Source organism: Alligator mississippiensis, chromosome 3 (genome assembly GCF_030867095.1).
Source record: "Alligator mississippiensis isolate rAllMis1 chromosome 3, rAllMis1, whole genome shotgun sequence".
NCBI lineage: Eukaryota > Metazoa > Chordata > Crocodylia > Alligatoridae > Alligator > Alligator mississippiensis.
Window position 1 is genome coordinate 265,634,708 of NC_081826.1, and position 26,534 is coordinate 265,661,241.

At 42.2% G+C, this 26,534-nt stretch overlaps 1 protein-coding gene across 6 annotated transcripts in view; it reads left to right on the forward strand.

Moving 5' to 3' along the window:
* The window catches only part of PDE4D (phosphodiesterase 4D), a 1,195,501-nt gene that overhangs the window by 999,953 nt on the left and 169,014 nt on the right, over positions 1–26,534 (forward strand). For all 6 annotated transcript variants that reach the window (XM_059725154.1, XM_014594068.3, XM_019495890.2 and 3 more), the window contains 3 exons: positions 13,240–13,276; positions 20,139–20,212; positions 23,428–23,477. In XM_059725154.1, the coding sequence (XP_059581137.1) occupies positions 13,240–13,276; positions 20,139–20,212; positions 23,428–23,477 (161 nt within the window). The remainder of the gene's footprint in view (positions 1–13,239; positions 13,277–20,138; positions 20,213–23,427; positions 23,478–26,534) is intronic.

The following is a 26,534-nucleotide window of genomic DNA, read 5'->3' on the forward strand; positions in this document are numbered from 1 at the left end:
GGACTGGAAGGGATTTGAAGGGTTGTCTGGTCTAACTCCTTGCACAAATGCAGGAATGCTGTTCCTCAGTCATCCTTGTCTAATGCTTATCCAGCCTCTTCTTGAAAATCTCCAAAGAAGGAGATTCTACAAGTTCCCAAGACAGTTTTTTTTCCATCAACTTTTTTGTTTTAATAGTAAATTTCCCCTGGTATCTAATCTGAATCTACTTTGCCACACTTTCAGCCACTGCTTTGTGTCCTGCCCTGTGCAGCAAGACAGAACACTTGTTCTCCCTCCTCTTTATGATGGCCTTTTGGATATCTGCATATCACTATATGTTTCCCTTTAATCACTTTTTCTGCAGGCTAAACACTGTACCCTACCCTGTACCCTACCCTGGGAGTCTTTAAGAGGAGGTTAGATAACCATCTAGCTGGGGTCAACTAGACCCAGCACTCTTTCCTGCCTATGCAGGGGGTCCGACTTGATGATCTATTGAGGTCCCTTCCGACCCTAACATCTATGAATCTATGAATCTATAAATGTGCTTCAACCTTTCCTCATACAGCTTGCCTTCCAACCCCTTTATTCAATGCTTGCCTTTGAAGCCTCTCTAATTTCTCCATATCCTTCTTAAAATGTGAAGCCCAAAACTGCACAGAATACTCCAGACCAAGTCTAACCAGCCCTAAGTAGATTGGCACTAATTATCTGCTTCTCAGCAGTGCTACCACCTAAGCAGTTATCTCCCATTCTGTATTTGTGCTTTTGATTATCCTTCCCTGGGTATATCACTTTATATTTGTCTGGTTTGCACTTTATCCTGTTGTCTCTAGTCCACTTTTTTCAGTGTATCTAGATCCATCTGAATTCTCCACATCATAACTGAGCTTCAAATGAGATGACTTAGGGACAGACTCCCCCAATGAGAAGCAGTGTATGTGGTTATGTTGGTTTTGTGTCTGATTTCTTCTGAACAATAGGTCTCTGGTCCTAGACCTGGATCCAAAGTTTTAGGTCTTCCTTGAATTTAGTCAGTGGCTCTTCCTCTCTCATGGGAGATGCAAACACCTCATAGCACAACTGTTCATATCGACTGAGATGGCTGCAAATAGTGACATTTCCAGTTTTTTGTGTGCTTGTCATCTGATTTTGGTTCCAGCTTTTTCATCTCCACTGATGCAGTGTCAGCCTCTGAGTAAGTGGCATTTTGGGGACTTAGACAAAGATGTCTGGTCCTCTAGGCATCCAGGAAAAAGCAGAGTACTACCCTGGGTGTTTTACATACATGCAAGAGCTAGCATAATCTTGTTTGAAGTGGCAGACTTTCAGAAAGATTTTAAAGTGTTATCTCACTATTTATCATGTACGTCATGAAAGCTAACCAGTTCTGCCTATTTTATTTTGATCTGTGCTGTTTGCACTCATCTCATTTGAAAATACAGATCAATATTAGTACCTAATATATCTTCCTTACTAAAATCTCTGAAAGAACTGAAATGGAATTCCCTTGTGGTTCTAGCCCCCATGCTTCTCAATCTTCATGAAATCTCAGAGTATGATTATACCTAAGTAAGGGATTGAGTATGATGCTATGTAATTGGTTAGTGCTGCCCTTTCAGTTGTATTATTTTGATTTTTATCTGTGTTAGGTGGTTGAATGATGTCACTATTCAAAAGTGCCCAGTTTTGAAGCTGTGGATAGGCATCACAAAGAATTTTTTTTCCTTTGCTCTGTACATACGGGGGCACATTCAAAAATAGTGAGCCAGTTTTATTTTTGGCCAAGACTTGTCCATGGGCAGCCATGACTCAGGTAGATATAAAGAAGTTTCTTTTGTTGCACTATTTATTTAAAATAGGTGTTGTATCATGACAACAACAGTGCATACCCTCTAGTCTAGACTATGTGGGTAATGTCATTCTCACTTAGGTAGGACATCTAGCAGAGCTGCATTTGGAAGCAATGTAGGATACAGTTGTTCAAGACTGAACCTATTCAAAACTTAGCCATCATTCTTTCTAATGTCCATCTTGTGCTCTTTACAGTGTCTGTTGACCAAGCAGTTGATCTGATTTTACTTTTGTTCTCATCGTTGTTAGTCTTTAATGAGGACAGATCTCATTCAGAACTTTGCCACAAGCTTCACTCTGACTCACATTTGAATTTGATCTTCTATTCTGGCAAGGCCTACACTGTGGAAACACCTTGTCAACACCTGCCTTGATCTGTCTCCTGCCACATATAAAAAAAATCTGAAAATCACTACTATTACTGTTGTTCTCTGATAGCTGTATAGGGAACCTGTCTTTTCATGTCCCTTTGTTTAAGCACTACTGTATTATTTAGTTTTATGAAAGAGTTGGTCTGTTTTTTTATCTTTACTGTTTCATGATGGATTAATGCATGATATATGTAGTTGTTTTATATTTAAGTATACATTGCATACTGAATACATCAGACTGGGAATATTTTAACAGTTTGTTTATAATAATTGTTAAATATAAAAAAGTAGCCTGTAGATAGCTTGTGTAAAATTAGTCTCAATTCTTTTTGCATGCCAAATGTAATTTATGAGGAACAAAATGGGAGTGTCTGAAAAATTTAATTAGTGCTGTCCAGAATCCATTTTTGGAAGTTAGGCTCATGCTATATAAAAGAGTAGATTTGCATCTTATAGACTAACCAAAGTAGAGATATATAGGACAAGCTTATATATGAAAGCAGACTAACACATGTCTCTCTGCTCATGTTATGCAAGGCACAGAGTCACCTGATAGTAATTATTATTCTACTAATGATGTTTTTTCAGTTAATCTAATCTTCCAAATATTTTTACTAGTTGAAAATTATATATATATATATAATTTCCATTATAATTATATTATAATTATATAATAATATTATATGTATAATGTGTGTGTGTGTGTGTGTGTATAATTTTCAACTAGTAAAAACATTTTATACACACACACATCCATACCTAAATTCCAATAGAGAGAGATAAACAAGAAGGCATATATTTAATAGTGGAGAAAAAAACTGAATTCTGTTGAATTGTTTCCTGATAAAAGTAATCAGATAATTGTATGCTACATTAAAAATGAATAACTTGTCTTTGTTTAGAAGTTATGCTGTATTTTGCATGATGTGCATTCCTACTTGATGCTTTCTGGATATAAATGTGTGACACCATCGTGTCCAGAATTTGTACAGTATCATCTATCAGCTTCCATTCCACCTGCAAGGAAAAAAAATAGAGCCCTTGTACCTTGTTGTGTTTTAGTACACTGCACTCCCTTGTAGATTGATTGGTACTGATTAAATCATACAATCCTATGCTTTTGCCTGAAAAATATCTTTGATGTGTTTTGTTGGGCTCTGTTGAAAGAGCCTTTCTGTTTTGTATTATAAAGAAATCCAAAGAAACAGAGCTTGCTTAAATTCCCTTTTACAGGATGGAGGGCAATTTATGTCCAAGTAAGGTTTCACCCCTCTTAGAAAAGCATGTAGTACCATTGCCTATTTCTAAGTGAGAGAGGCTACCCAAGAGAACTCCATCTCTGAGGTGTCAGTGGCACCTCTTCTCTGGCCATTCCTTCCCACTTTGTGGACTAGCTTAGCAAGCTCCAGATTCCTGACAGAACAGGGGACTGGCAATTACTCACAATACTGTGCAGTGCAGGTGATTTTTCTGTATGATGCTCTAGTCCACAATAGATGAACTGCACTACATCTACTGTAAGCTTGAGTATCCGTGCTTACACAGTTACACTTTAGCAAAATAACTGCTGTAAATTAAAGTCTCTGTGCCCAGCTAAAGGTACCACTTAAGAATAGTCCTAAGTGCTGTATAGAGCTGCTGTTCCCTCACCCCTCCTGCTTCAAAGGAACTAGAAAAGTACCCTTCCTAGGTGTATGAATGGAATATCCCCTCCCAGCTGCTAAAGAAGGCAATACTTTGATTCCAGGGTGTTTATTTAAATTATAGAAATTATTTAGATCTGTTCAGATCTGTGAATATTTTTGTCCCAGACAGCCTACATATTATCAGATGAACTGACTTGGCATCAGGAAGCAAGATGCCTGGCTTGAGATGATATGACTGGCTTGAGAATGTGCATTCTTCTGTCCATGGAGAAGTTGGTCATGTGATTCAGAGAGTATTTTTCTACTGTAAATGTAGAGAACACTGTAACAAAAACAGTACCCTCCACAGTAACAAAAACAGACAACAGAGGGAAATGCAGAAATGCTAGCTGATACAGAGACAGCAAAAGAGACATACAAAGGATGAAGTGGACAGAAATCCTTGAAGTGGATTCAGGGCGACACCTTGTTTACACAGTTTGAAGGTGAAGGAACATGTTTGATAAGGAAACTAGATAAATGCACAGCCTTGCTATATCAATACCATGGAGGAGTATGAGAGGGCATATCTATACAAGATACTTAACTGCACAGTAGTATACTTTATTGTGCAGCAAGCGTGAGTGTCTACATGTCCACATGCTTATTGCTCAGTAAAAACCCCTAATTGTGAGTAAATTTGATATTTGCAAATGGAGGTATTAAATTTACTCATGATTAGACTGGACAGTAATGCACATGTAGATGCAACTCAGGAGCAAAGTTGTTCCCAGGTCATCCCTGCCACTAGAGGCTGGGAGCCTCTTCTGCCCCAGGGCTGAGCTTCTTCTATGGCAGCCCCTGCCTAGGACCTTTAAAGCCTGCAGGCATTTTGAGCCATGAGGCATACCTGCAGGGAGTCTAGGGCACTCCAGGCACCTGTGTCTACCTGGGCAGGCTGCAGGCCAGCTGCCCTAGCCTGCCTGTGCTCCAGCGCCACTGCCTGGCACTGCAGTGCCACATGGCTGCCAGGCCCATGCCATCCAGGCCTGCAGGTTGTTGCAGGCTGCTGCAGGCTCCAGCCAGGCCTGCCAGCCCCCAGACCCAACTGCAGGTAGCTTTTGGGTGTCAGGGCCAGCTCCACCTGCCCAAAACCCACTTCCAGCAGCCTGCTGTGAACATGCAGGTGCTGCGGGACATTGCCTCTGCCACACAGCTGCCAGTCCCATGCTGGGCCCCTGTGCTGGGCACTGCAGGCAGCTCCCCAGGCCCAAAGGCACAGGGACAGATATGCAGAGACCTAAAGAGCCGGCACAAGACCCACAATGGTGACATCCTCACCAACACCCACACCCACGCCTATGCCTGCCACCCGGGGCCTCAGAATGAAACTGGCAACCCCATGGCACTGTGGGGCGAGGCAGAGGTATAGCACCAGTTCAAGCAGAGTGGGCGTTCCAATGCCCATGTCTATGAGGGGCTGTCAGCCCAGAAGCAGGAGTGTGGGCACATCTAGTCAGTGCAGCAGTGCAGCGTAAAGGTCAAGGCTTTGCAGGCACAGTGGGTGGCCATCACCAAGCACAATTGCTGGCTGGGGAGTGCCCGTAAGTCCATGTCCTTTATATGGCAACTGGAAGACATCCTCACACCTCAGGACTTGGGCTGCAGCCATGCTGTCTACAGCATCATGGGTGGCCTGGCTAAGCCCCCACCCTGGGATGGCACCCAGAATGATACATCAACAGAGGAGGGCCCCTCAGGCATCCAGCAGTCCATCCCACTGAGCTCCCCAGCTGCAGACTCCACCAGCAGCTCAGGGAGTCTGGGCCAGTGCCTGCCATGCCAACTCCACAGTCCCAGGCCCTGCAACAAAGCACAGTTGGACATGATACTGCCTACTGCCAGCAGCACCAGCTCCTCTTCAGGGGTTCCCTGACCAGGCGCCTGCATGCCATGCCCTGCCATCTGAGGACACTGTCCAGAGCCGCATGCTGTCACTGACAGCTGTGACCATGTGGAGCCACCAGCCATGCCAGCCCTGGCCAAGTGGTAAGCCCCACACTGGGGGTAGGGTCCTCCCTGCCCTAGCCCCCAGCCCTTGGCCCAGCCCCTGCCCACCCTCACCACCCAACCTTCCTGCACTCCTCTAGCCCTTGGTTCTACCCCACAGCACCACAGCATTCAGGGAGGCAGGAGACATGTCGATGCTGGTGGCAATGTCCTCCTTGGCTGCAGGGGGCAGGGACATGTAGCACAGGTAGCCCTCCAGGTGGCAGTGGAGGTCACAGAGCAGCCTGGGTTTGCCCCCACAGAATCAAATCTCAGGGTCCTATGTCAGGTGCACAGGTGCACCTGGGGCAACATGACCACCAGCAGCAGCAGGGCATAGTGGGTTGGGTACCCCTCAGTTTACACAAACAGCTCCTCATGCACCACCTGGGGCACATGCAGCAGGGGCACTCTCAGGGCACAGAGGCAGCATGGGAGGGGTTGGCCTCAGGGTGCCTCCCTGGTGAAGACCCCTGTGGGGAGGGCAGGTGCATGGGCAGCTCCTCATTCCAATCATCTGGGAGCCCCACGACCCCTGAGCCCGGGCATCATGGGCTGGGCAGCAGCACAACAGAGTGGTTGGCCTGCCGGGGGGGGGGGGGGTCTGAAGCCACAACAGCACGTGCTGTCAGGAGCCAAGCCTGTCCCGCCTTGGAAACAGGCCAGGGGAGGCAGGTTGCCTGCAGCCAGCTCCCACCAGCACTGGGGGAGTGAGCATAGATGTGGGGCTCAGCCAGTGACTGCCTGGGCCTTCCCAACTGATTTACCATGGTCACTACTATTACTGTTGTTCTCTGATAGCTGTATAGGGAACCTGTCTTTTCATGTCCCTTTGCTTAAGCACTACTGTATTATTTAGTTTTATGAAAGAGTTGGTCTGTTTTTTTATCTTTACTGTTTCATGATGGATTAATGCATGATATATGTAGTTGTTTTGTATTTAAGTATAAATATAAAACATCCATATATGAGCATCCATATATGCCTGACCCCCTATCTGAGGCTGGGCAGTGCACAGCTCCTGTTAGAGAGCATCTTATCTCTGAAATGTTGCAAACTCACACAAACAGCTTCTTTCTCATGGCTCTATAGGGCCTGCAGCTACACGTCGGAGAGAAACCACACTTGACAGCCAGGGTGTGGCCTCAGGGTCACCACTACCCACAACCAGGGCCCTGCATATGCACCGTCTCTGCCAGAGGAGGACTCTTGACAGGACCCTCCTCCTGCACCTTCTAATCATGCTGTCAGAGGACTGGCTGGTGGAAGCTTGGGCCTGGCAGGTGAAGGATGTGGCCCACCAGGACAGGTGGTGGGTGGAGGATGTCACCCACAAGAACGTGTAGGACTGGCATGAGGAAGCACGGGACCAGGCAGACAGGTAGTTCTGGGTGCAGCTCCTGACCCAGGAGTACAAGCAGGTGGAGGCCCTATGGGAGCAGAATGCCATCCTGGCCCAGGTAGTGCAGGCCATGGATGATGACCACTAGATGCTGGACACCATTCTGGCCCTGGCGGTCACCTTCGTGCCACCCACTACCCAGCCCTCAACTCTAGCCCCCTCCTGTCCCCTGGCAGCCACCTGCTTCCCAGCAGCAGGCCCCCACCTAGGCCTGAGAGGAGACCCTGCACCCCCTTCAGCAGTCAGTAGCCCCTGGCCTGGCCCCCACCCTGGGTCCAGCACCACCCAGCCCTCCTGCCTGGGCCCAGCCCTGCTGCTTACCCTAACTCCACATGGGCATGGAGTTGGAGCTGCCTGCAGTGAGGACAGGACCACACACTGGCTCTGCTGGCCCTGGACACTGCCTGCCTGAGGGGCAGCCACCCACCAGGAAGCACCAGCCTCCGTCACCCCTAGTGAGTCCCCTGCCTGCTTGCACTCATTGTGGCGTCTGCACCCATGGTGAAATGGCCAGAGGCTATGGTACTGGCCTTCTGTCCCCAGGCTTTGCCCCCTTGGTGCCCCCACCACATGGCCCCACACCCCAGGATGGTCCACAAAGGACATTGTACGTAGTTTTCATGAGGAAGAATATGTTTAACTGTTGGTGGGTGGGATGAGTGGTGGAGGGGCTTTGTTGAGTGGGGAGGGGGTTTCTTTGTTGGGGAGGGAGGATGAGGGACTCTGATGTGAGGGAAATAAAAACTTGTTTTTGTGACATGTCTACAGTGAGCGTGGTGCTGGGGGTGGGCAGGGGAGGTGGGAGGGGTTTCAAAGATTCATAGATTGTAGAGTCAGAAGAGATACTGAAGGATCATCGTATCCAGGTAGGAAAAGGACTGATGTCAGACTGTCCCAGTCAGGGGCCTATTTACCTCCTCTTGAAGACCTCTAAGTTAGGTGATAGTACCACCTCTCTTGGCAGCCTGTTCCAGATTCTGTCCACCCTTACTGTGAAGAATTTCTTCCTACTGTCTAACCTGAATCTACTCTCCACTAGTTTGTACCCATTATTTCTAGTTACTCCTAGGGGTGCCCTGGTAAATAGTGCATGTCCAACTCTCTATTGTCCTCTCTTGATAAACTTATAGACTGCTACAAGGTCTCCCCTCGGACGTCTCTTGTGAATGCTGAAGAGATCCAGATCTCTCAACCTCCCCTCGTAGGGTTTTGTACAGAGGCCCCTAATCATACGAGTGGCCCTCCTCTGGACCCTCTACAGATTCTCCACATCCCTCTTGAAATGCGGCGCCCAGAACTGGACACAGCACTCCAACTGCAGCCTGACTAGTGCTGCGTAGAGGGGGAGCATTTCCTCCCTCGATCTTTTGATCATGCATCTGCTAATACATGATAAGGTGCAATTGGCTTTGTTGATGGCTTTGTTACACTGTTGGCTCATGTTCATCTTGGAATGCCTGCAGCCACTGTTCATTGTCCCAGGTGTAATGGATGACATGCTGCCACCAGTCCTACTAGCCCAGCAAGCCCAGAGATGGCAGGGTTGCAGGCTTAGGAGGGTGAGAGCAGCCCTGGAGGTGGCATCCAGCATCCCATTGTTGGTGTCTATGCCAGGGTCTGGCCAGGCGGACAGGGCAGCATGTGTGCGGTGGCAGTCCTGGGACAGCATGTGGCAGCCTGGCAGGTAGTTGCTGTGTATGGGTGAGCTGGGAGGGGCAAGATGGCCATGGACCAGGTGATGGTCAGAACAACAGGCCATCAGGGTCAGTGCAGCTGTCAGCAGGAGCCCAGGGCACTGATCATTGCTGCCAGGGGCAGGGGCTGGAACAACCATAGCGCAGAGAGGCACAGACAGCAAAAAGAGCTCTGCCTAATGCTGTCCCTGTGCTGGACATGCTGCTTCTTGCCAGGGAACTGGCTGGCCAGAGAACAGCAAGCGGGGCTGCCTTTTAAAGAGGGTTCCCAGCTGCTGCAGCCAGATCCTGGAGCTCCACCCAGTGGAGGCAGGGGCCCATTGCAGGGCCCCAGGAAGCAGGAACACAGTGTTAGCAAATCTGCTCCAAGTTCCCTGCACATGTAGATGTTTCCCTGGCATCATTTACTTGTGAGTAATTTACCCACAAGTAAATTGGTGCCACAGCAAATGCACGTTTAGATGCGCCCAGAGGTTAAGAAGAAGAAAAAATTGAGGATTCACTTTATCTTGGAAAGAAGATGTTTCACTAGTGCTTCTCAAAGAATAGGTGCTTTTGTATCATCAGATGATGCTGCGTAGATCAAAGGCAATATTGAATGGAAAGCATTGTTCTTTCTGTTTAGAAACAGTTATTGAAGGAAGTAGCATGTTACCTGCAAAGATTTATATTTTGCTATGGTCAAACTATTAGCGCACACACAGAGGGAATTAGAGTTATGTTTTGATCAGACAAAATCTGGAGAGAAGGCCTTGCCTCTACCTTTTTCTGATAAGTTGAACCACTGGCTCAGGTTGTGCCCTTTAGCTTCCACTTGAAAGTAAAATAATTGCTATCTCCACCACCACTCCTACTTCACAATAACTGGAAAAATACCCCTTCTTCTGCTGGTAGAGGGTGCATGAAAGGAATATCCTTCTTTCCCCCACCCATACCTCAATAGCTGCTAGAGACAGGAATACTTTGATTTCAGGATGCTTCATTAAATTATAGGATTGTGACTCTCTCTAAGTAATTAGAGGGAAAATAAATCAAGGTCTAGCATATTTCCTGAGAATTTATTGACCTAATGAGAAGCCATTCAGAGCCATTAAATTCAATTGGTCATTAAATCACATGCTAATGCCCAGGGCAGATTTGTCATATATACAAAAATTAATTTTAGTTAAAGTTTTGAGAGCTAATTAAAGCTTTTGCATTTCTCCCTTGGTGCTATTCATAGATTCATAGATTCATAGATGTTAGGGTTGGAAGGGACCTCAATAGATCATTGAGTCTGACCCCCTGCATAGGCAGGAAAGAGTGCTGGGTTTAGATGACCCCAGCTTGATGCCTATCTAACCTCCTCTTGAAGACCCCCAGGGTAGGGGAGAGCACCACCTCCCTTGGGAGCCCATTCCAGACCTTGGCCACTCTAACCGTGAAGAAGTTCTTCCTAATGTCCAGTCTAAATCTGCTCTCTGCTAGCTTATGGCCATTATTTCTTGTAACCCCCAGGGGCGCCTTGGTGAGTAAAGCCTTACCAATTCCCTTCTTTGCCCCCATGATGAACTTATAGGCAGCCACAAGGTTGCCTCTCAACCTTCTCTTGCGGAGGCTGAAGAGGTCCAGGTGCCTCAGTCTCTCCTCATAGGGCTTGGCCTGCAAGCCCTTAACCATACAAGTGGCCCTTCTCTGGACCCTCTCCAGGTTATCCACATCCCTCTTGAAGTGTGGCATCCAAAACTGCACGCAGTATTCCAACTGTGGTCTGACCAGCGCCCGATAAAGGGGAAGTATCACCTCCTTGGTTCTGCTTGTCATGCATCTGCTGATGCACGATAAAGTGCCATTAGCTTTCCTGATGACTTCGTCACACTGACGACTCATGTTCATCTTGGAGTCCACTAGGACTCCAAGATCCCTTTCCGCTTCCGTTCCACCAAGCAGGTCATTTCCTAGGCAGTAGGTATGCTGGACATTTTTCCTCCCTAGGTGCAGCACTTTGCATTTCTCCTTGTTGAATTGCATTCTGTTGTTTTCTGCCCATATGTCCAACCTGTCCAGGTCTGCTTGTAGGTGTTCCCTGCCTTCCGGTGTGTCCACTTCTCCCCACAGTTTTGTGTCATCCTCAAACTTGGACAGAGTACACTTCACTCCCTCGTCCAAGTCGCTGATGAAGACATTGAAGAGTATCAGTCCAAGGACTGAGCCCTGCGGGACCCCACTGCCCACACCCTTCCAGGTCAATACCGACCCATCCACTACAACTCTCTGGGTATGACCCTCTAGCCAATTCGCCACCCACCAGACTGTGTAGTCATCTAAGTCACAGCCTCTTAACTTGTTCACCAGTATGGGGTGGGATACCATATCGAAGGCCTTCCTGAAGTCTAAGTAAACGACATCAACCCCTACTCCTGCAACAGCACACACTGTATTTCCTCTAGTGTGGTGTGGTGAGAATTACTCTGGCTTACACCTATAGTCCTCCAGATCAGTTTGGGAAGTGGGTTTACCCCACTGCTGGAGCCCTGACTTTGTCAGCCATGTCTTTATCTGCTCTTGCAAAGCCCTCCTTAAAATACACTGTCCTTTCTGAAGGCCTTTAAAATCCACTCCACCCCTCAAAGTAATGTTGACAAAAGTAATGATAATGTTTCAAAAGAAAAGAAACATTACTGCAAATTCACTTGTTTTTTTGTTTCATCCTATTCCAGTGATTTGCTTACACACTGTCTGTTTATATAGTCGGTGCTTTTTTGGAGGCTGGGATATTATATAATCTGTAAATCGTATACTATCTTGTGGGCACAATATAAATCATAACAGCCACTTCATAGGAAATCAAACACCAGTCAGGTTTTTTTCCTTTTAATCAGAAATGTTCCTTTTAGGTTAAAGTTGTATTAATATGAACAATCACTTCTTAAACATGCGCACAAATCATAAGCTTAAAACTTATAAGGACACGATAAATATATATCATGCAAGCTTGTCAATAATAGTTTCTGAAGAATGATTCAACTTCTAGAGTCGCAGTCTGTAACCAGTGTTGACATATCCATTGCAGAAAAAATCAGGAGTATTCAAAACAAATTCTCATTACTTTCTGTCTTTGTGAATTTTTTCTGAATGGCATTAACTATTTTCTTAACCTGACTGTGGGAATTAAAGTATCTATTTTTTCACTAGTTAAAGCCAATGTTAATTTTTCTAAAATTGTATGGGCACAGAAGGACTCTTAAAATCAATCCTTATTCCATAAATGTAATCTTAAATAATGTGTTTATAATCCCAGGAACACTTTACATATATTTACTGCATATATTTACTGGAAAAAATGTGTTTCAAGGGATCATGCCTCAGCATCTCATAGGAGTGTATTTATTGTCCATTTTATGAACATTTTGGTAAATAATGTGTATATATCCAGTTTTTTAAATGCTGTGGTTGTTCACTGTCTTTTAATTAAGTGCAAAATATAGTATACAAGCCATGACTATACATGGTAGTTTGTATGTAGCTTGAAATGTTATTCATGAGGTGAGTGGGAATGATTTAACTTCATCAACCAGTTTCCTCTAACATAACATTTTTCACTACTGAAAATCTGATAGCCCTGTTTCCCCCCTCTCCTGCTGTCATTCTGATACCTTGGTCTATGTCAGTGTGGTATGGGTGTGGTTGCTGCAGCAACAGCACACACAAGATAACACCCTCTTATAACTACATATATGTGAGTCAATTTAAAATTTTACAAAGTTCTTATTAGTCTGTGATGCACTCCTTAGTCATCTGCAATTACTAGCTCATCCAATACTCACAAATTTTAATTTGTTATTTACACAATGCAAATCACTTTCAGTGTTTAGAAGTGCTGGGCCTCCCCAACAAAAGTCATTCTGGGTTCTATGAACCTCCAAGGCACATCTGGTTAATTCTTATGGTAAAAAGATTCCAGTTAGTTTCAAATAAGAGAAAAAAAATAGGACTTTACAGATGATATCTTTGCAGAACTGCACAATATGTATTCATCTGTCCCTTAAGCAGGATAGAAATCAACTGGCTGTCCAGTTTTCTCAAATATCCATCAGGTGATTGGTCAGTTGCTAAAATAATGTTTGCCCTTTAAAACAATATTTAAAGTAGTTGGGAAGAATAAATGTTGAGGGATAAAACTGGAGTTAACTGAAGAAATATTCTACTTGATCCTTGTTAAGGCAAAGCCAATGAGAAAAATCATCAGTAACATCTAACAGCCAATTTTGTTTACTTTTCAGACATGGAGATGACTTGATTGTGACACCATTCGCTCAGGTAGGCACAACTTTGCCCTATATTCATAAAAAGGATAAGATTAGTAATTTGATTTCTCAGGTGTTGTTTACATTTGAAGGATCACAGATTGCCTGTCCATAATTTCTGTACATCTCTACATTTGGATTTTTTTTCCTTGAAGTGAGGAAAAGATAAGTACTGTTAGATAGACAAACTGATCCTGCTATAGATACTACAGGCAATCCTCACCATTCATGAGGGATATGTTCTTGAGATCCCTGTGAATGGTGAAATCTACAAATAAGGCACTGCATTCATGAACATAGTGCCCCCAGTGGCTGGGGGGGCATGGCATGCTGGCAATGGTGAGAGCCTGGCAGCAGTGGTGGGCACTCGGCGGTGGCAAGCGCGGTGCTCCTGCAAGTGTATTTAAGATGCGGGTTTGGCATTCGCGAATATTTGAAACCACAAATGCTGAACCTGCGAATAGCAAGGGTTTCCTATAATTACTTTTCTTTTGTCGGTTTTCCCTAATTCCTTGTATAGAAAAAAATTGCAGGTATATAAATTAAAAATAGCCTACTTGAATTTCTCCTCAAATATTGTATCAAACCACAATGGTATTGTGCCACCAGCAGGACAAAACTTTCTGGTTGGTTGTAGCCATGTTGGTCTAAGGACATAGGCAGATGAGGTTCTTTGGGTAGATGTGATATCTTTTATTAGACTTTGGTCTGACTTAGTTGGTCTAATAAAAGCTATTCCATCTACCCAAAGAACCTGAAAAGCTACTCAGCATTCTACTCCTAGTGAAATCAAGTATTTTTTATTATTCACAGTTTATAAGCCCCTCCTATGCCTCTATGTACAAAGGGATTTTTTAATATAAGACAATTTCTGCTTACATTTTTTACTCACAAAATCAAATCTATTAGATATTTTGAGTTTTGTAGTGACATTTTGTAAAATAGGAGCTCAAATGTAATGTAATTACAAACCTTCCTATATTTTTACAACTTAGCTATATTGTGGTATGTAAAAAGATGTATCCAGAGGTGAATTTCTGAACTAATGGGCATAAATAGAAATATTTTCCTTAAGTAGGTGGGGATATCTCCCACTCAAGTGAATGCAATTTGCCTCTATCTATCTAAATGGAGAACTGAGTCTAAGGAGCTGTATGTTACTGGAGAAGAGAGACAAGATGAAGGGTGAGACATAACAGCATGAAGTGGGAAATGTCTTCTTTCATTGTGAACATTTAGATTTTCTTGGTATAAAGATGGTGCAAGTCACAACCATTAATAAAAGCAATAACTCTATATTTATTTTTTCTCCAGATATATATATGTATATACAATATATGTATGTGTGTGTGTGTGTGTGTGTGTGTATATATATATATATATATATATATATATATATATAGTGAGAACTTGGGTGCTCAGATCTCCATATTGCTCTGGCAATTACATTGAAGAACAGCTAAATCAGAAGTTACTTTTGCATTCATGACCAATAAAAGCTGCTAGCCTGAGACAATGCAGCTGACAGTGTGCAGGGTGATACTTGTAAAAACTGGAGTTTGATGGTTAGTGAGGCTGACAACTTTCAGAGAGTGCTGGGTGCTGCAAGACTTGAGACACTGTAATTACTCTCCTACAATAAACAAGAAAATTGTGGAAGAAATAGCAACTAAAAACAAAACAAACCCTTATTATTGGTCTGACATCAGAAGCAGCACTTTAAGAACCACATGGAACTAAATTATGTAGTGAGGTATTTATTAGTCTTAAACATCCAGAGAATATTTGGCCCAGTAACAAAAACTTTCCAAACCACAGGAAGGAAAAGAATTGATGTTTGATCAAATCTGCTGTGACTAAATATAGCTATACAAATCTTTTGTTATTCTATATCAGGGTGTCAAATAGGTCCAGTAAACCACTGGACTGACATACTGCAGTGCGCACATATACAACATTCAGGCTGGACTCAGCGGTGTGTACTCTGCACACAGTCCAAAGGGCTGACACAGGGTGCCGCTTGTAGCCCTGGGGCAGCAAGCCCTGGGACCAGCATGTGCTGCCCGCAGCGAGCAGGGCTAGACTGGCCACACACACTACACACAGTACACAGGGCCAGCATGGAGTGTGCACTGCCCATGGTATTGACTGGATCTAGTGCTGCATGCAGCACAGTGCATCAGTCTCTGCTGCCTCATGCAGCCTGCACCCCAAACCTTCTGTGCCACATGCAGTACTCCAGCTCCTTATGCCAGGTCCAGCCCTGTGCACCATGTGCAACATACGCTGGTCCTGGGGCTTGCTGTGCCTGCAGTCCCTGGGGCTGGCATGGGTCAGGTACTACCTGCAGCATGCAGGCTGGGTCCACATCACAGGCTACATGCAGTGCTCCAAACTGACCCTTGTGCTGCCTGCAGTGCTGGATCTAGACAATGCAATGTGGGCAGCGTGCACCCCTAGTTAGCCCCCATCAAGCCGGGTGAGTTGAAGTGAAGCCAAGAAGACAGTTTTGGTATGCCTTAGAAAAAAAGTAAGGAGATAAATTAGATCAGGCTGACTGATGTTTTACTGAGACATGAGACAAAGCATTCTTTGGCTCAGAGGGCAGCTTTGCTTCAATAAAATTTGAGAAAAAGCTTGGACCCTGATCCTATATGCCAAAGCCTATGTCCATGCAGAGCACAGCTGACAGCAGAAGAGCTCTGTGCAGACATGGGGTCCTCCCATAGAAGTCAATTTGGAGGATTAGGGACTCATATGGACTTCAGGAATTGCACCTTTATATGATATGTACATCTCATGCCAGTCATACATCCTCCCACTTTCCTGTTTTAGTATGTTCCTCACTAAGAGCTCACTTTTCCTCTCAGATACACTTTCGTTGTGGAAACAGCACATGTTTTTAGTCAGTTTGGGCTTTTATGGTAAAACTGAATGGCAGAATTTGAAACAGATGCTCAGGTTATTTTGAGGCTCCGTTATCTGCTTCTGTTGTACAGTATGCTTGTTTCATGTAATGGTGAGCCACCTGGTGGTAAGCGTTCAGTTGTTATAGGCCTTGATCTCTAGTAATCAGTGGCTTCTGCTAATTGTTTGTCTGCTCCTCCTAGGAATTTCTCTTCCCGCTCTTAACAACTGTTTTACTGTGCTGTGCTGGATTTTACTGATCAGACCTGATGAAGGATGTCTTGCACTGAAAAGCTTGTCTACCTCTATCTAAAATATGCAGTTGGACCAATAAAATATAACCCTAACAGAGTGGTTTTCAAACTTCCTAACGTCATGGAACCCTTTCATATCACTCCTGCTGCTGCTTCTATCATAAAGATTGACATGGAGCCAGGAGCCCTGGCCCCACAATGGTACTGCACTGCCCCCCGATCTGCTCCACCATTACCCCCAGTCATTTTGCAGAACACTTAATTGCAGAACCCCAGGGTACCACAAAAAACAGTTTGAAAACCATTGCTTTAAGGAAACCTTGCTTCTCACATAATTCCTGAACCATCATTGCTACATTGCTCTAATGCTACCAGTTGTTATTAAAGATCGGGCATGTCTATGCGTGCATTTAGACCAGCTTAAATTTACTGCACAGTAAGTTACTGTGCAGTAAGAGAGAATAGGCCAGCATGCAGGTGTTAAAGCATATTAACACTGTATGTGGACTGACTTGGAACTAAAGTTATTCCCAAGTCAGTCCACACAGTGTTACTGAGCAGTAAGGCATCTACACATGCATTACTGTGCAGTAAATAATTGGGCATAAATTTGATACCTGCATGATGCAGATATTAAATTTATGCACAAGTCAGCATAAGTCACTGTATTTACTGTGCTGTACAGGCATGCACGTGCAGATACGCACCTGTACTGCAAAATCATTTCAGTTACTGCGCAGTAAATGCACACGTGTATACATGCTCACAGTCACTACCTTCTAGATTCTCAGAGGTATTTAGGTGCCTCGCTCTCCTTTATTTGTATGGGAGATAGGTTACCTAAATAGTAGTTAGGGGCCTAACTATCTTTGAGATTGTGGGTGTATTGGCCCACTCCCGCAACCACTTTCTTTATTACAAGGGATAGAGCAGTATACTGTGCACCATAGTACAGGACCTGACCCAAAGCAGATAATATTTATTTTTTAACTGAATAGGGGATGAATAAAGTAAACATGAGCTCATTATTACTAGGGTATTGAAATATCAATTTCTTTGATATTTTAGCATACTAAAAGTATTGTAATTTACTTATTTTAAGCATTCCGCTTTCAAAGGAAAAATACATTTTGAATGATTTTAAATAGAAGTAAGGACTTGTCCTGAAACAATTCTGTTTTGGCATGGTGCCTAAAAATAGCCTTGTTGTATTTCATTCATTGCTTGATCATACATTTGCATTCTTAGTTTGAAATTATGACCAGTTTAGTTCAGTAAGTCTTGTGCTGCAGAGGTATGTGCAGTTAGAAAGGAGGTTGCAATACTGGAGAGCCCAGTACTTGGTTTTCTCCAGTAGATTTTAATCCTGGCAAAGCCTGCACGTAACTGTATGCTTTTATATACAGAAGTATTTCCCTTGGGTGGAATTATGAAGAAACAATAATTAGAACTCTTATTTTAGATAAACTCACATTATTTAATCCCAAAGTCCACTGAAACTAATAATCAAGTATTATACTGTTACTTTTAGCTAAGTCATGTGTAGAGTCTATTGCACATGCCAGAGGCAGACTACGTACAGTATGCTGAGGCAGGTGGAATACATAGGCAGACCGTATTATATATAATATTTTTAGAAGGGGCAACTTTCCCCTTTAGTGAACTGGCTAGGGGTGAAAAGCCCATAACCCCAATCTCTCACCCTATTTGAGTACACATTCAGTGGACACATATACTTTGCACTCAATTTCAAACAGTAAGGTTCTGGTTCTCCCTTCGCACAGTTGTACATCTAGGAAAGGACTCACCCAAAAACAGACAGAATGTGGCCCACCAATGTCACTACTATAAGCTACAAGATTGATATCCAAGCCATTTTAGCACACAAACTCAAAACCCAGCTAGACCTCTCATCCCATCCTCCCACCATGGTAGAGGAATAGCATATCCGTCCAGAGAGTATAATAGGGTGACATAAAAATTAAATACATACTCACTAAGAAGTTGTGTGAGTCTCTTCTTACAATAAACACTTTTTCTTTTAGCCTTCTTTTTCCCTTTTCACTGCCAGTTCAACCCGCCCCTCTACAAAATCTTCATGTTCCTTTTCTTACTATTTTTTCTCTTTTCTTCTGTCTCTAAAATGCAACATTTCCTTTCTTCTTCTTATATTGCCTATTACATTCCCCCCATGCCTCTTTCAAGAGGAGACTAGACAGTCACCTTGCTGGGGTCACTGACCCCCAGTTATCTTTCCTGCTTGGGGCAGGGGGCTGGACCTGATGATCTTCTGAGGTCCCTTCCAGCCTTACAATCTATGAATCTTTACCATCTATACATGTCTATAATGCAGACATGATCTTTTATTATTGACACATGTATTTCTTAGTGCCTGTACACACAAGGTCTGTGAATTTGCTAACTTAGTTAATTATATTTTGAACTGGATGTAAAATGTAAAAGCTTGCTGCTTTATCCTGGATATGCAGGATGCCAGTGATGAAGTTTAATTAGGCAACTTTATTAATGCATATACATCTGAGAACAACAAGCAGGTCACAATTACTTCTTGGCTAATTTCCACATGATGGAGGCCTGTGGACAGCTCCCCATATCTGCATGGATGATCCCCAGCCTATTTCTGAGACCCCACTGCCCTACATTTGTATGACTATTAAGGGGCTTGAAAACAGGGATACAGTCTCCTCACTGTATTTGACATTGGGATTCCTACCATGTTCCCCCCGCCCCAGCTTCTTTAAGAGATAGTTCCCCATCATTGATTTATGCTTCTGGCTTATTAGAGAGTAGGATCCCCTGTACAATGAATACCTGGGTGGGAGAACTGCCATAAGGAGGCACCAGCAATTAGCTTTACTGCCTCTTCCTCAGTCCTCACCAGAGTTTCCAGGCTCTCTCCTTAACATCAGACAAAATATATTCACTCCTTGGTTAGACAGGTGTACCTTAGCAACTCTAGTACCCTATTCCACATGGTAGAGGCTGCTTACAGTAACTATGTGATGCTCTTCTGGTACCTCCTCATAGTGACTATTAATTTGAGTTTCAGATGAGATGCATGCTGGAAGGGAAGGTTTTATACAATCTCTCCTAGATGCACAAGGCTAATGACTTACCTGAGCCCTGATGGCTTCCCTATCTGCTCATGTGACAAGTTTTTCCTCCTCAGCTTTCCTCACCTCAGACACTATAGGATGGTGTGGAGCCTTAAGAGAGCTACAGGACTTTTCTCCTACAAGTCTAGACAAGGCCAGTCAGCCACCTTTGAATTTCTGCTGGTTGCCTTAAAAATGGAAATTTCTATAATCATTCTTGCATACAATATAATCAATCATACAAAGAACTAGCTTTGAATGGGCCTTCTTTCTCAAAACATGCCTATATGGTCCCTTTGAATACTAAGTAGTATTCTGTGAAAAATGTCTATGACTTCAACTAAGGCTGCCTTTAAACAATAATGAATTGGAGTTGTTTAGTGAAGAAAAAAGAAAGATATAAAATATAGCCCTTGTATTATGAAAGCTTTACTATTAAATAGTGGTCAAAAGCTTCAGACAGTAAAACAATCCTGAAAAAAAATTACAGTCTTCTTGTATGTAATGTCATGTTTTTTCACCTTTAACACAGTGGGGTAGAGATAAATCAGTCTCACAAATATAAAGATGTAAAATTAAATATCCATGTATGTTTCAGGTTCTGGCCAGCCTACGTACTGTACGGAATAACTTTGCTGCATTAACCAACTTACAAGATCGGGCACCCAGCAAGTAAGTGTGCACTCCCCACCCCACCCTCCACAGCCTTACCCTAATCATTTTAGAATAGTTCTTTTTAACTGTTAGAACCAAGAGCTATCGTTAGAACCAGCTATCATTTGCTCTTGCAGTGACTTAAACACCATGAAAGTATTTCTGTACAAGTAGTCTTGTTCACTTGAATAACATTATTTGAGGACTATGAAAGTACTGCTTAATGTTAGTAAAGCTGGTAAATTCTGCTCCTGATATTTTCCCAAAAAATTTATTAATCTCTGAAATTTAGAACACAGATTAGTAAACTTGTACTGTTGTCTTTATCCAGCAGTGATTTCTTAAGTGAATATCTGGTCCTTTGTGAAATACAAATTTATGAAGAGCTGAAAGTGAAAGTGCATTTGAAACCTTAACCTTATTGTTAGGCTGATTTAGAAACTATTATGAATATTACTGAATATTGCAGCTTCTTTCATGTTTTATTCAGTACTTGGACTGCTTCACCATTGCTTGCTGTTCTGTTTGTGAAGCACAAACACTTGGGCCTTAAGGCTAGGGACAGACATTCAAAAAGTCTGAGCCTGAATTGATTCAATTTTTGCAGGTTAGTCTAACCTAGCTAGGCTGAACTGGTTTGTAACTGCACAGACATCCCAGACATGCAGGCACATGCCTGCAGTGGCTCAGACTAGAAGCTAGGGGGTGCTAGAGCAGCCCTCCCCTCCCTTCCACAGTACTGAGCTGAGGTGGGGCATGGCCAGACCTTATCAGGGTGCTCTGATTAGCCCAGCAAGGAATTGATAACAGTGTTTATTACCCCCTAATTCAGTGTTTATTACCCCATTAAGAAAACAACAGAGGGACATTAAGTTACCTGTTGATTCTGCCTGTTGATTCTACCTGTTGATTTAGCAAGAACTGTAGCCAGCATGTGGTCTGCTAGATAAAACACAGACACCTCCTCAGCAAAGTAAAGGGGAGGGGGGGATTCCTGCTTATCAGAGAGTGGTGAGGTAGAGGAGGGAAGCAGCCCACAGTCTGTGTTGGAGCTGCAGCCTGGGGCAGAGGGGAGGAGCCATCCCTGCTATGGAGCAGAGAGCCCCGCTCAGGCCAGAGGGCATGCCAGGATGCTGGGGGTATCTGGTTTATCTTAAACCAGCAAGGGGCCTGAGATAGACATTGCTTAAACAACTTGGACCCAAATCAGTTAAGTCTGATACTACATTCAACCAGGCTTATCTCAAACCAGTTTCAGCCCTTTTCAAGCTGGTCTATGTGCACTGAACATCTGTTCTGTTACAGGTTTAAACCAGTTTCTGATCACTTAAACTGGTTTATGTATAATGTCTGTCCCTAGCCTAAGTCAGCAAAGCACTTAGGCTCATGTTTAATTGTGTCGAGACTATTCACATGCTAAAATTGAAGAATTTGTTTAAGAATTCACATACTAAATTTTAAGAAAGATCTAAATCTTTGTTGACTATAGATGGCATTAAACACTTGCTGAATGGTTTATTTGAATTCTGAGCCAGAATGAACATAAACACTCTTGCAGTCACGGGTCAAGTTCTGTTGCAGTTATAACTATACTTCAGTATTTCTTCTAAATCCAGTTTCACAGTCAATAATGGCATTCTTATTAGTCCTGAAAATTATGACTTTTCATCTGTCACTCACAAACAGTGAATCGCTCTGTACTGTTTGCTCTGCAGATGACTGTGAAATGAATATCATGAAAAACTAAGAAAGGAAATTTTATTTTTCAAGAAAGTATTCTTCAAGAATAAAATATTTATCAAACCCTGTATTAAGGATAGTAATAGTGCAAATTATCAGGATGTATTCCTGGAATTCAATGGAATGCTTTTACTTAGTACTCAAATACTGACTCAGTGGAATGTATCAGATGTTTAATAGCTCATGGCAAAAGAAAACAACAGATTACAATCATCAAAGTTTAGTTTTGCTTGCAAGGACTATGGGAATGATTCAAATGGGATTTATTTTATAATAACTTCAAATAGTTATGTCACTTTTCTGTGCAAAAATTAAATTAAAATAATATTGTCAGGATTAGTTTTGCTTACTTGATTTACTTCTTTTCCTCCACTGCTCTTTGCAGAGTACAGTCATAATGTATCTATTTAAACCATTTAAAATGATACCTTTATGTTCACATATACTTTAATTGTACTGCCAGGTGACAAATTGGGTTAAATTAATGTCATATGCAGTGCCTGTCAGTTTCCCAGCTGTTAAAATCCTGACCCATGATTGCATAATTTACAGATTTTCAGAGCCGTGTAAAACTCAGTTTGTTCATATCGTCAAGCCAAAATGTTATTGTCCTGAACTGAATAGACACAACTAACTTAATGGAGAGGTGTCAAACTTATGGCCTGCTGGCCAGATACAGCCTGCTGAGCCCCAGAATCTGCCTCCCCAGTGCTGTCCTGTTGACACACATGCTGTGCCAGGCCCAGCTGTGCATGCAGTGCCCAGGATGCATGCTACATGTGGCATTTGCTGGGACTGGGGCCCAGGCTGCTCCACCAGTGGCACTTGCTGGAGCTGGGTCTCAGGCCCGCACCACCAAACATGGTCCCCACAGTGTGTGCTGGATCAGGCATGTGGGCATGATATGGTCCACGGGGCCAGATGTGTTCGAAACCCCTGACTTAATGGGACCAGAATTTCACTCTAGATCCCTTGGAATTCTGGAATATACTACTAAATAAATTAAATGGGATGTGTATATATACAGTGCAGCTCTCCCAAATATTCATGCTTACTGCATGTGTTTGTGGTTGTATTAGGTGGAGTGTTGGCCTGGTCTTTTTTGACTCACCAGCATGGACAGCCCAAATCATGCTGTACCATTTATGCCAGATAAGAACTTGAGCTTAGCCAAACTATGTTACAGTTCCAGTTAGCAGTAAGTGAATGTTAATTACATTTTATGTCCAATTTTTCAATGTAGTTTTCATGCTTGAAATGTTCCAATGCTGGAATACTCAATATTGTGGAGTGATGTGAGGTTCAACTGTGAACTCTGAGATATATCTATGAGCTTTTTATTATTTCTGAATATATTATTTTTGACAATTTCTATATGTTTCAACCCCAAATAATTTCCTAAATAAAAGTGTTTCAAGTTGAATATTTTTAAAATTCACTAACCTAAAACCTCATATTTATATATATATATATATATTTAATTTCATTGTTAGACGATCACCTATGTGTAATCAACCATCCATCAACAAAGCAACCATTACAGGTAAGAGAAATTATTATAACCCCAGTTTTTCTGTGTGAAAGAATCCTTATCTTATAAACTTGACTGCATATAAACACGTTCTATTACATCCTTAAGTTTATTTAATAAAAGATGGTCTAGGCAATTTTTTTACTGTAAATATCAAATAAGTAATGTCTCAATTTAGACTACCATTTTATGGTTTTTATCTTTGTTGTTAATATACATTCACTCCCAATTTTTGCTTTTCTGTATGTTGGCAATTTCAGTAAACCAAGCTTTTTCCTTTGTTTTTTAAAAATATATCAGTATGTGTCTTAATGGTAATACATAGACTAGTACACCAGTGCAACAAAATGTAACAGTGGGAATGGCAGCTCACTGGGTTTCCAATTGGGATGTTGAGGTAATATCTTAGTATGACAGCAGTTAGCATAAATTGGTAGGGAGCTAATTTTCAAAATTACCTGTTTGACTTAAGAACCTAGATTCTATTCCCAAAATTCAGTTCGGTGCTTAGGAGTCCAACCCCTTTGAAAAGCAGTTTTCAAACTTTTATTTTTAAAAATTACTTTTAAAATATTTTATTTTGGAAACATATTTGGGCTCCTAAATCAGCTCCATCTTTTGGAAATCTTACTTTGGCACTCTTATTTAGCATCATGTCAGCTGATCTTAGTTAGCTTTAGAGAACATTGAGTCCTATCAATTTATATGGTATTACCTAATATGTGTTAGCATGAGTTCTTACACAATGTAACATCCCTGGGCAGACAAATACACAGTGGGATGCCGCTTAAGTGAACCAATAGTGTTTTAGCCTCCTCTTAATGTACATGAAGGGCCCTTAAATGGATAGTTTAGCATTTCCATAATTTTCAACATTGAGTATTTTTATCCAAAGAAAGTAGATTTGATTTTTTTGTTTGTTTCATGAGACAGTAACTCAGGGAGAAAACAGTGCTTTGGTTCTTATTTACAGGTTGTGGCTTTCCTTTTTTAGTCACCTATAAAGATTTATTTCTCTGGGCCTTTGAGAATAGTCCTCTTCTTCTTCCCACCACACAGCACAGTCACATTGGCTCTACAAGGCCCTGTCTTTAGAAATCCACATTGCTTTATAACATACATAAAATCAAGTCAATAGCCAAACTATTTAAAAGGCATATTTAATAAAAGGAACAGTGTGGGATCCTCCACCAATAAAACTCTATGGGACTTAATATTTTACCTAAACATTTTTGCCTAGGGGTGGTCAGAAAATGTGGGATTATATCATGAAAAAAATGATGTTTACCAAAACTTCCTAACCACTTCTATTTTTTATTTACTATTTGAACACAGAACATACATCTCCCACACTCGCTTCTTCACATCATTAAGTGCTGATGATTACATTCTAAACCTGAATTGCTTTTCATAGTCTCAGATGTCTACCTTCATTTTTTACTCTTCTTGTCATGTCAGGACTTCATGTGTTTCCAGATTAAGCTGTTGAGTTGAGGGTTTGAAGGTGTACCCCTCTAACATATCTTTTCCGCTGAAGAATTCAGCAGTTGATATATGGAAAATTTTGTTAAATGTGGTTGTTTTTTCTACTTTCAGTGTAAGCAGAGTTTGAGTGAACCTCAATATGTGAGTTTGCCAAAGCCACTTGCCAACACCACTGTTTAATTTGGCACAGGGTTGAAATACTGCAAAATAGCTCTATATTGCTGTTAATTATAAGTTTCTGTAGCACATGTAACTCCACCTGATATTCACTAGTAAGGATGTAAATTGTGGCTAAATGCTTAATCTAGTTTAAGACAAATTGTGCACATCTGTGATCCTTCCTTAGCCATGTGTAGCTCACAGCTTGAGTGGAAAGCTTTCTTTTCACTTTTAGGCTTTTTAAATGCCACTTTACATGCTGACATTCCTCCATATTTAAAAGTTTTTTGTAATAACTCTTAAAAGCTTGGTAATTAAATGAATTAAGAGAAAAGTAACTGCAAAGATTTCTCGTGTATTGTGAACATTTCTTATGGTAACTACAACTATAACCCTATATTACTACATTCTTTGAAGAAGCGCTAGGGCTTGGTTTTACTTTATTTCATTTTAAATCATTTGAGCTATTTATGCTTATTCTTATTTTTAATTTCTGGACTTCCTTGTCTTCTACATTTTTGTTCTTTTCCCATTTCTAGGCACTAGATTTCAAAAGTCAGCAGCATGGAAGTGTTTATAATAATAAAAGAAAATACTTAGTACCCTTAGGGGGCACACTTGCACCTGCACTCAGATATTCCCCACACACAATTAACCAAGCCAGTACCTTAAAAATGTCTCAAGGTCAGATTCTTTCCTTTAGTAGGATTATCTGCCTAGAACACAGGACCATACTGGACTCTGTTGTTGATTTAAGTTTCCCACTGGTCTTGAGATTTGCTTTTAGTTCATCCTTGAAGAACAGTGTGTATGCAACTAATCTAGAAAATGTAACCATGCCAGGCAATGTATAGGAAGCACCAATGGAAAGCAAAGAAGAGTGGGCATAATGTAATCTAATTCACTGTTACTCTGTCCTATGAAAGAACTGCTGGATGTGGTGTGCCTTATCTACACAGTGGACATGTCTACATGAGATGCTAACTGCGCAGTAGCCTAATAACACAGCACAGTAGCATGCCGGACCAAAACCATGCTAATACACTAATGTACAGTAGTTTTAGGCTACTGTGCAGTTAGCATCACTAAAAAAAGGGTGCCAGTGCTACTGTGCAGTAGTGCAAATTACTGCACATTGATTTAGTACGTGGTTATTTAAGTACTAAATTTAATGTGCAGTAACTATGCTGCATTAATGAACACATAGACACACCCAGTTATGTCTGTGTACTGCCCTCCATTCCCTTTCCTTTTTCTTCCTCCCTTGTCTTTTGTATTTTAATTTATCCTTAAATACTGCCCTGTGCATATCCGTTCATAGCATTTGATGAAGTAAGCTTCTGCTCACAAAAAAATTTGCTATACACACACATGCGCGTGCACACACACTCTTTGATTAATCCTTAAGGTGAATATCTACCCTGC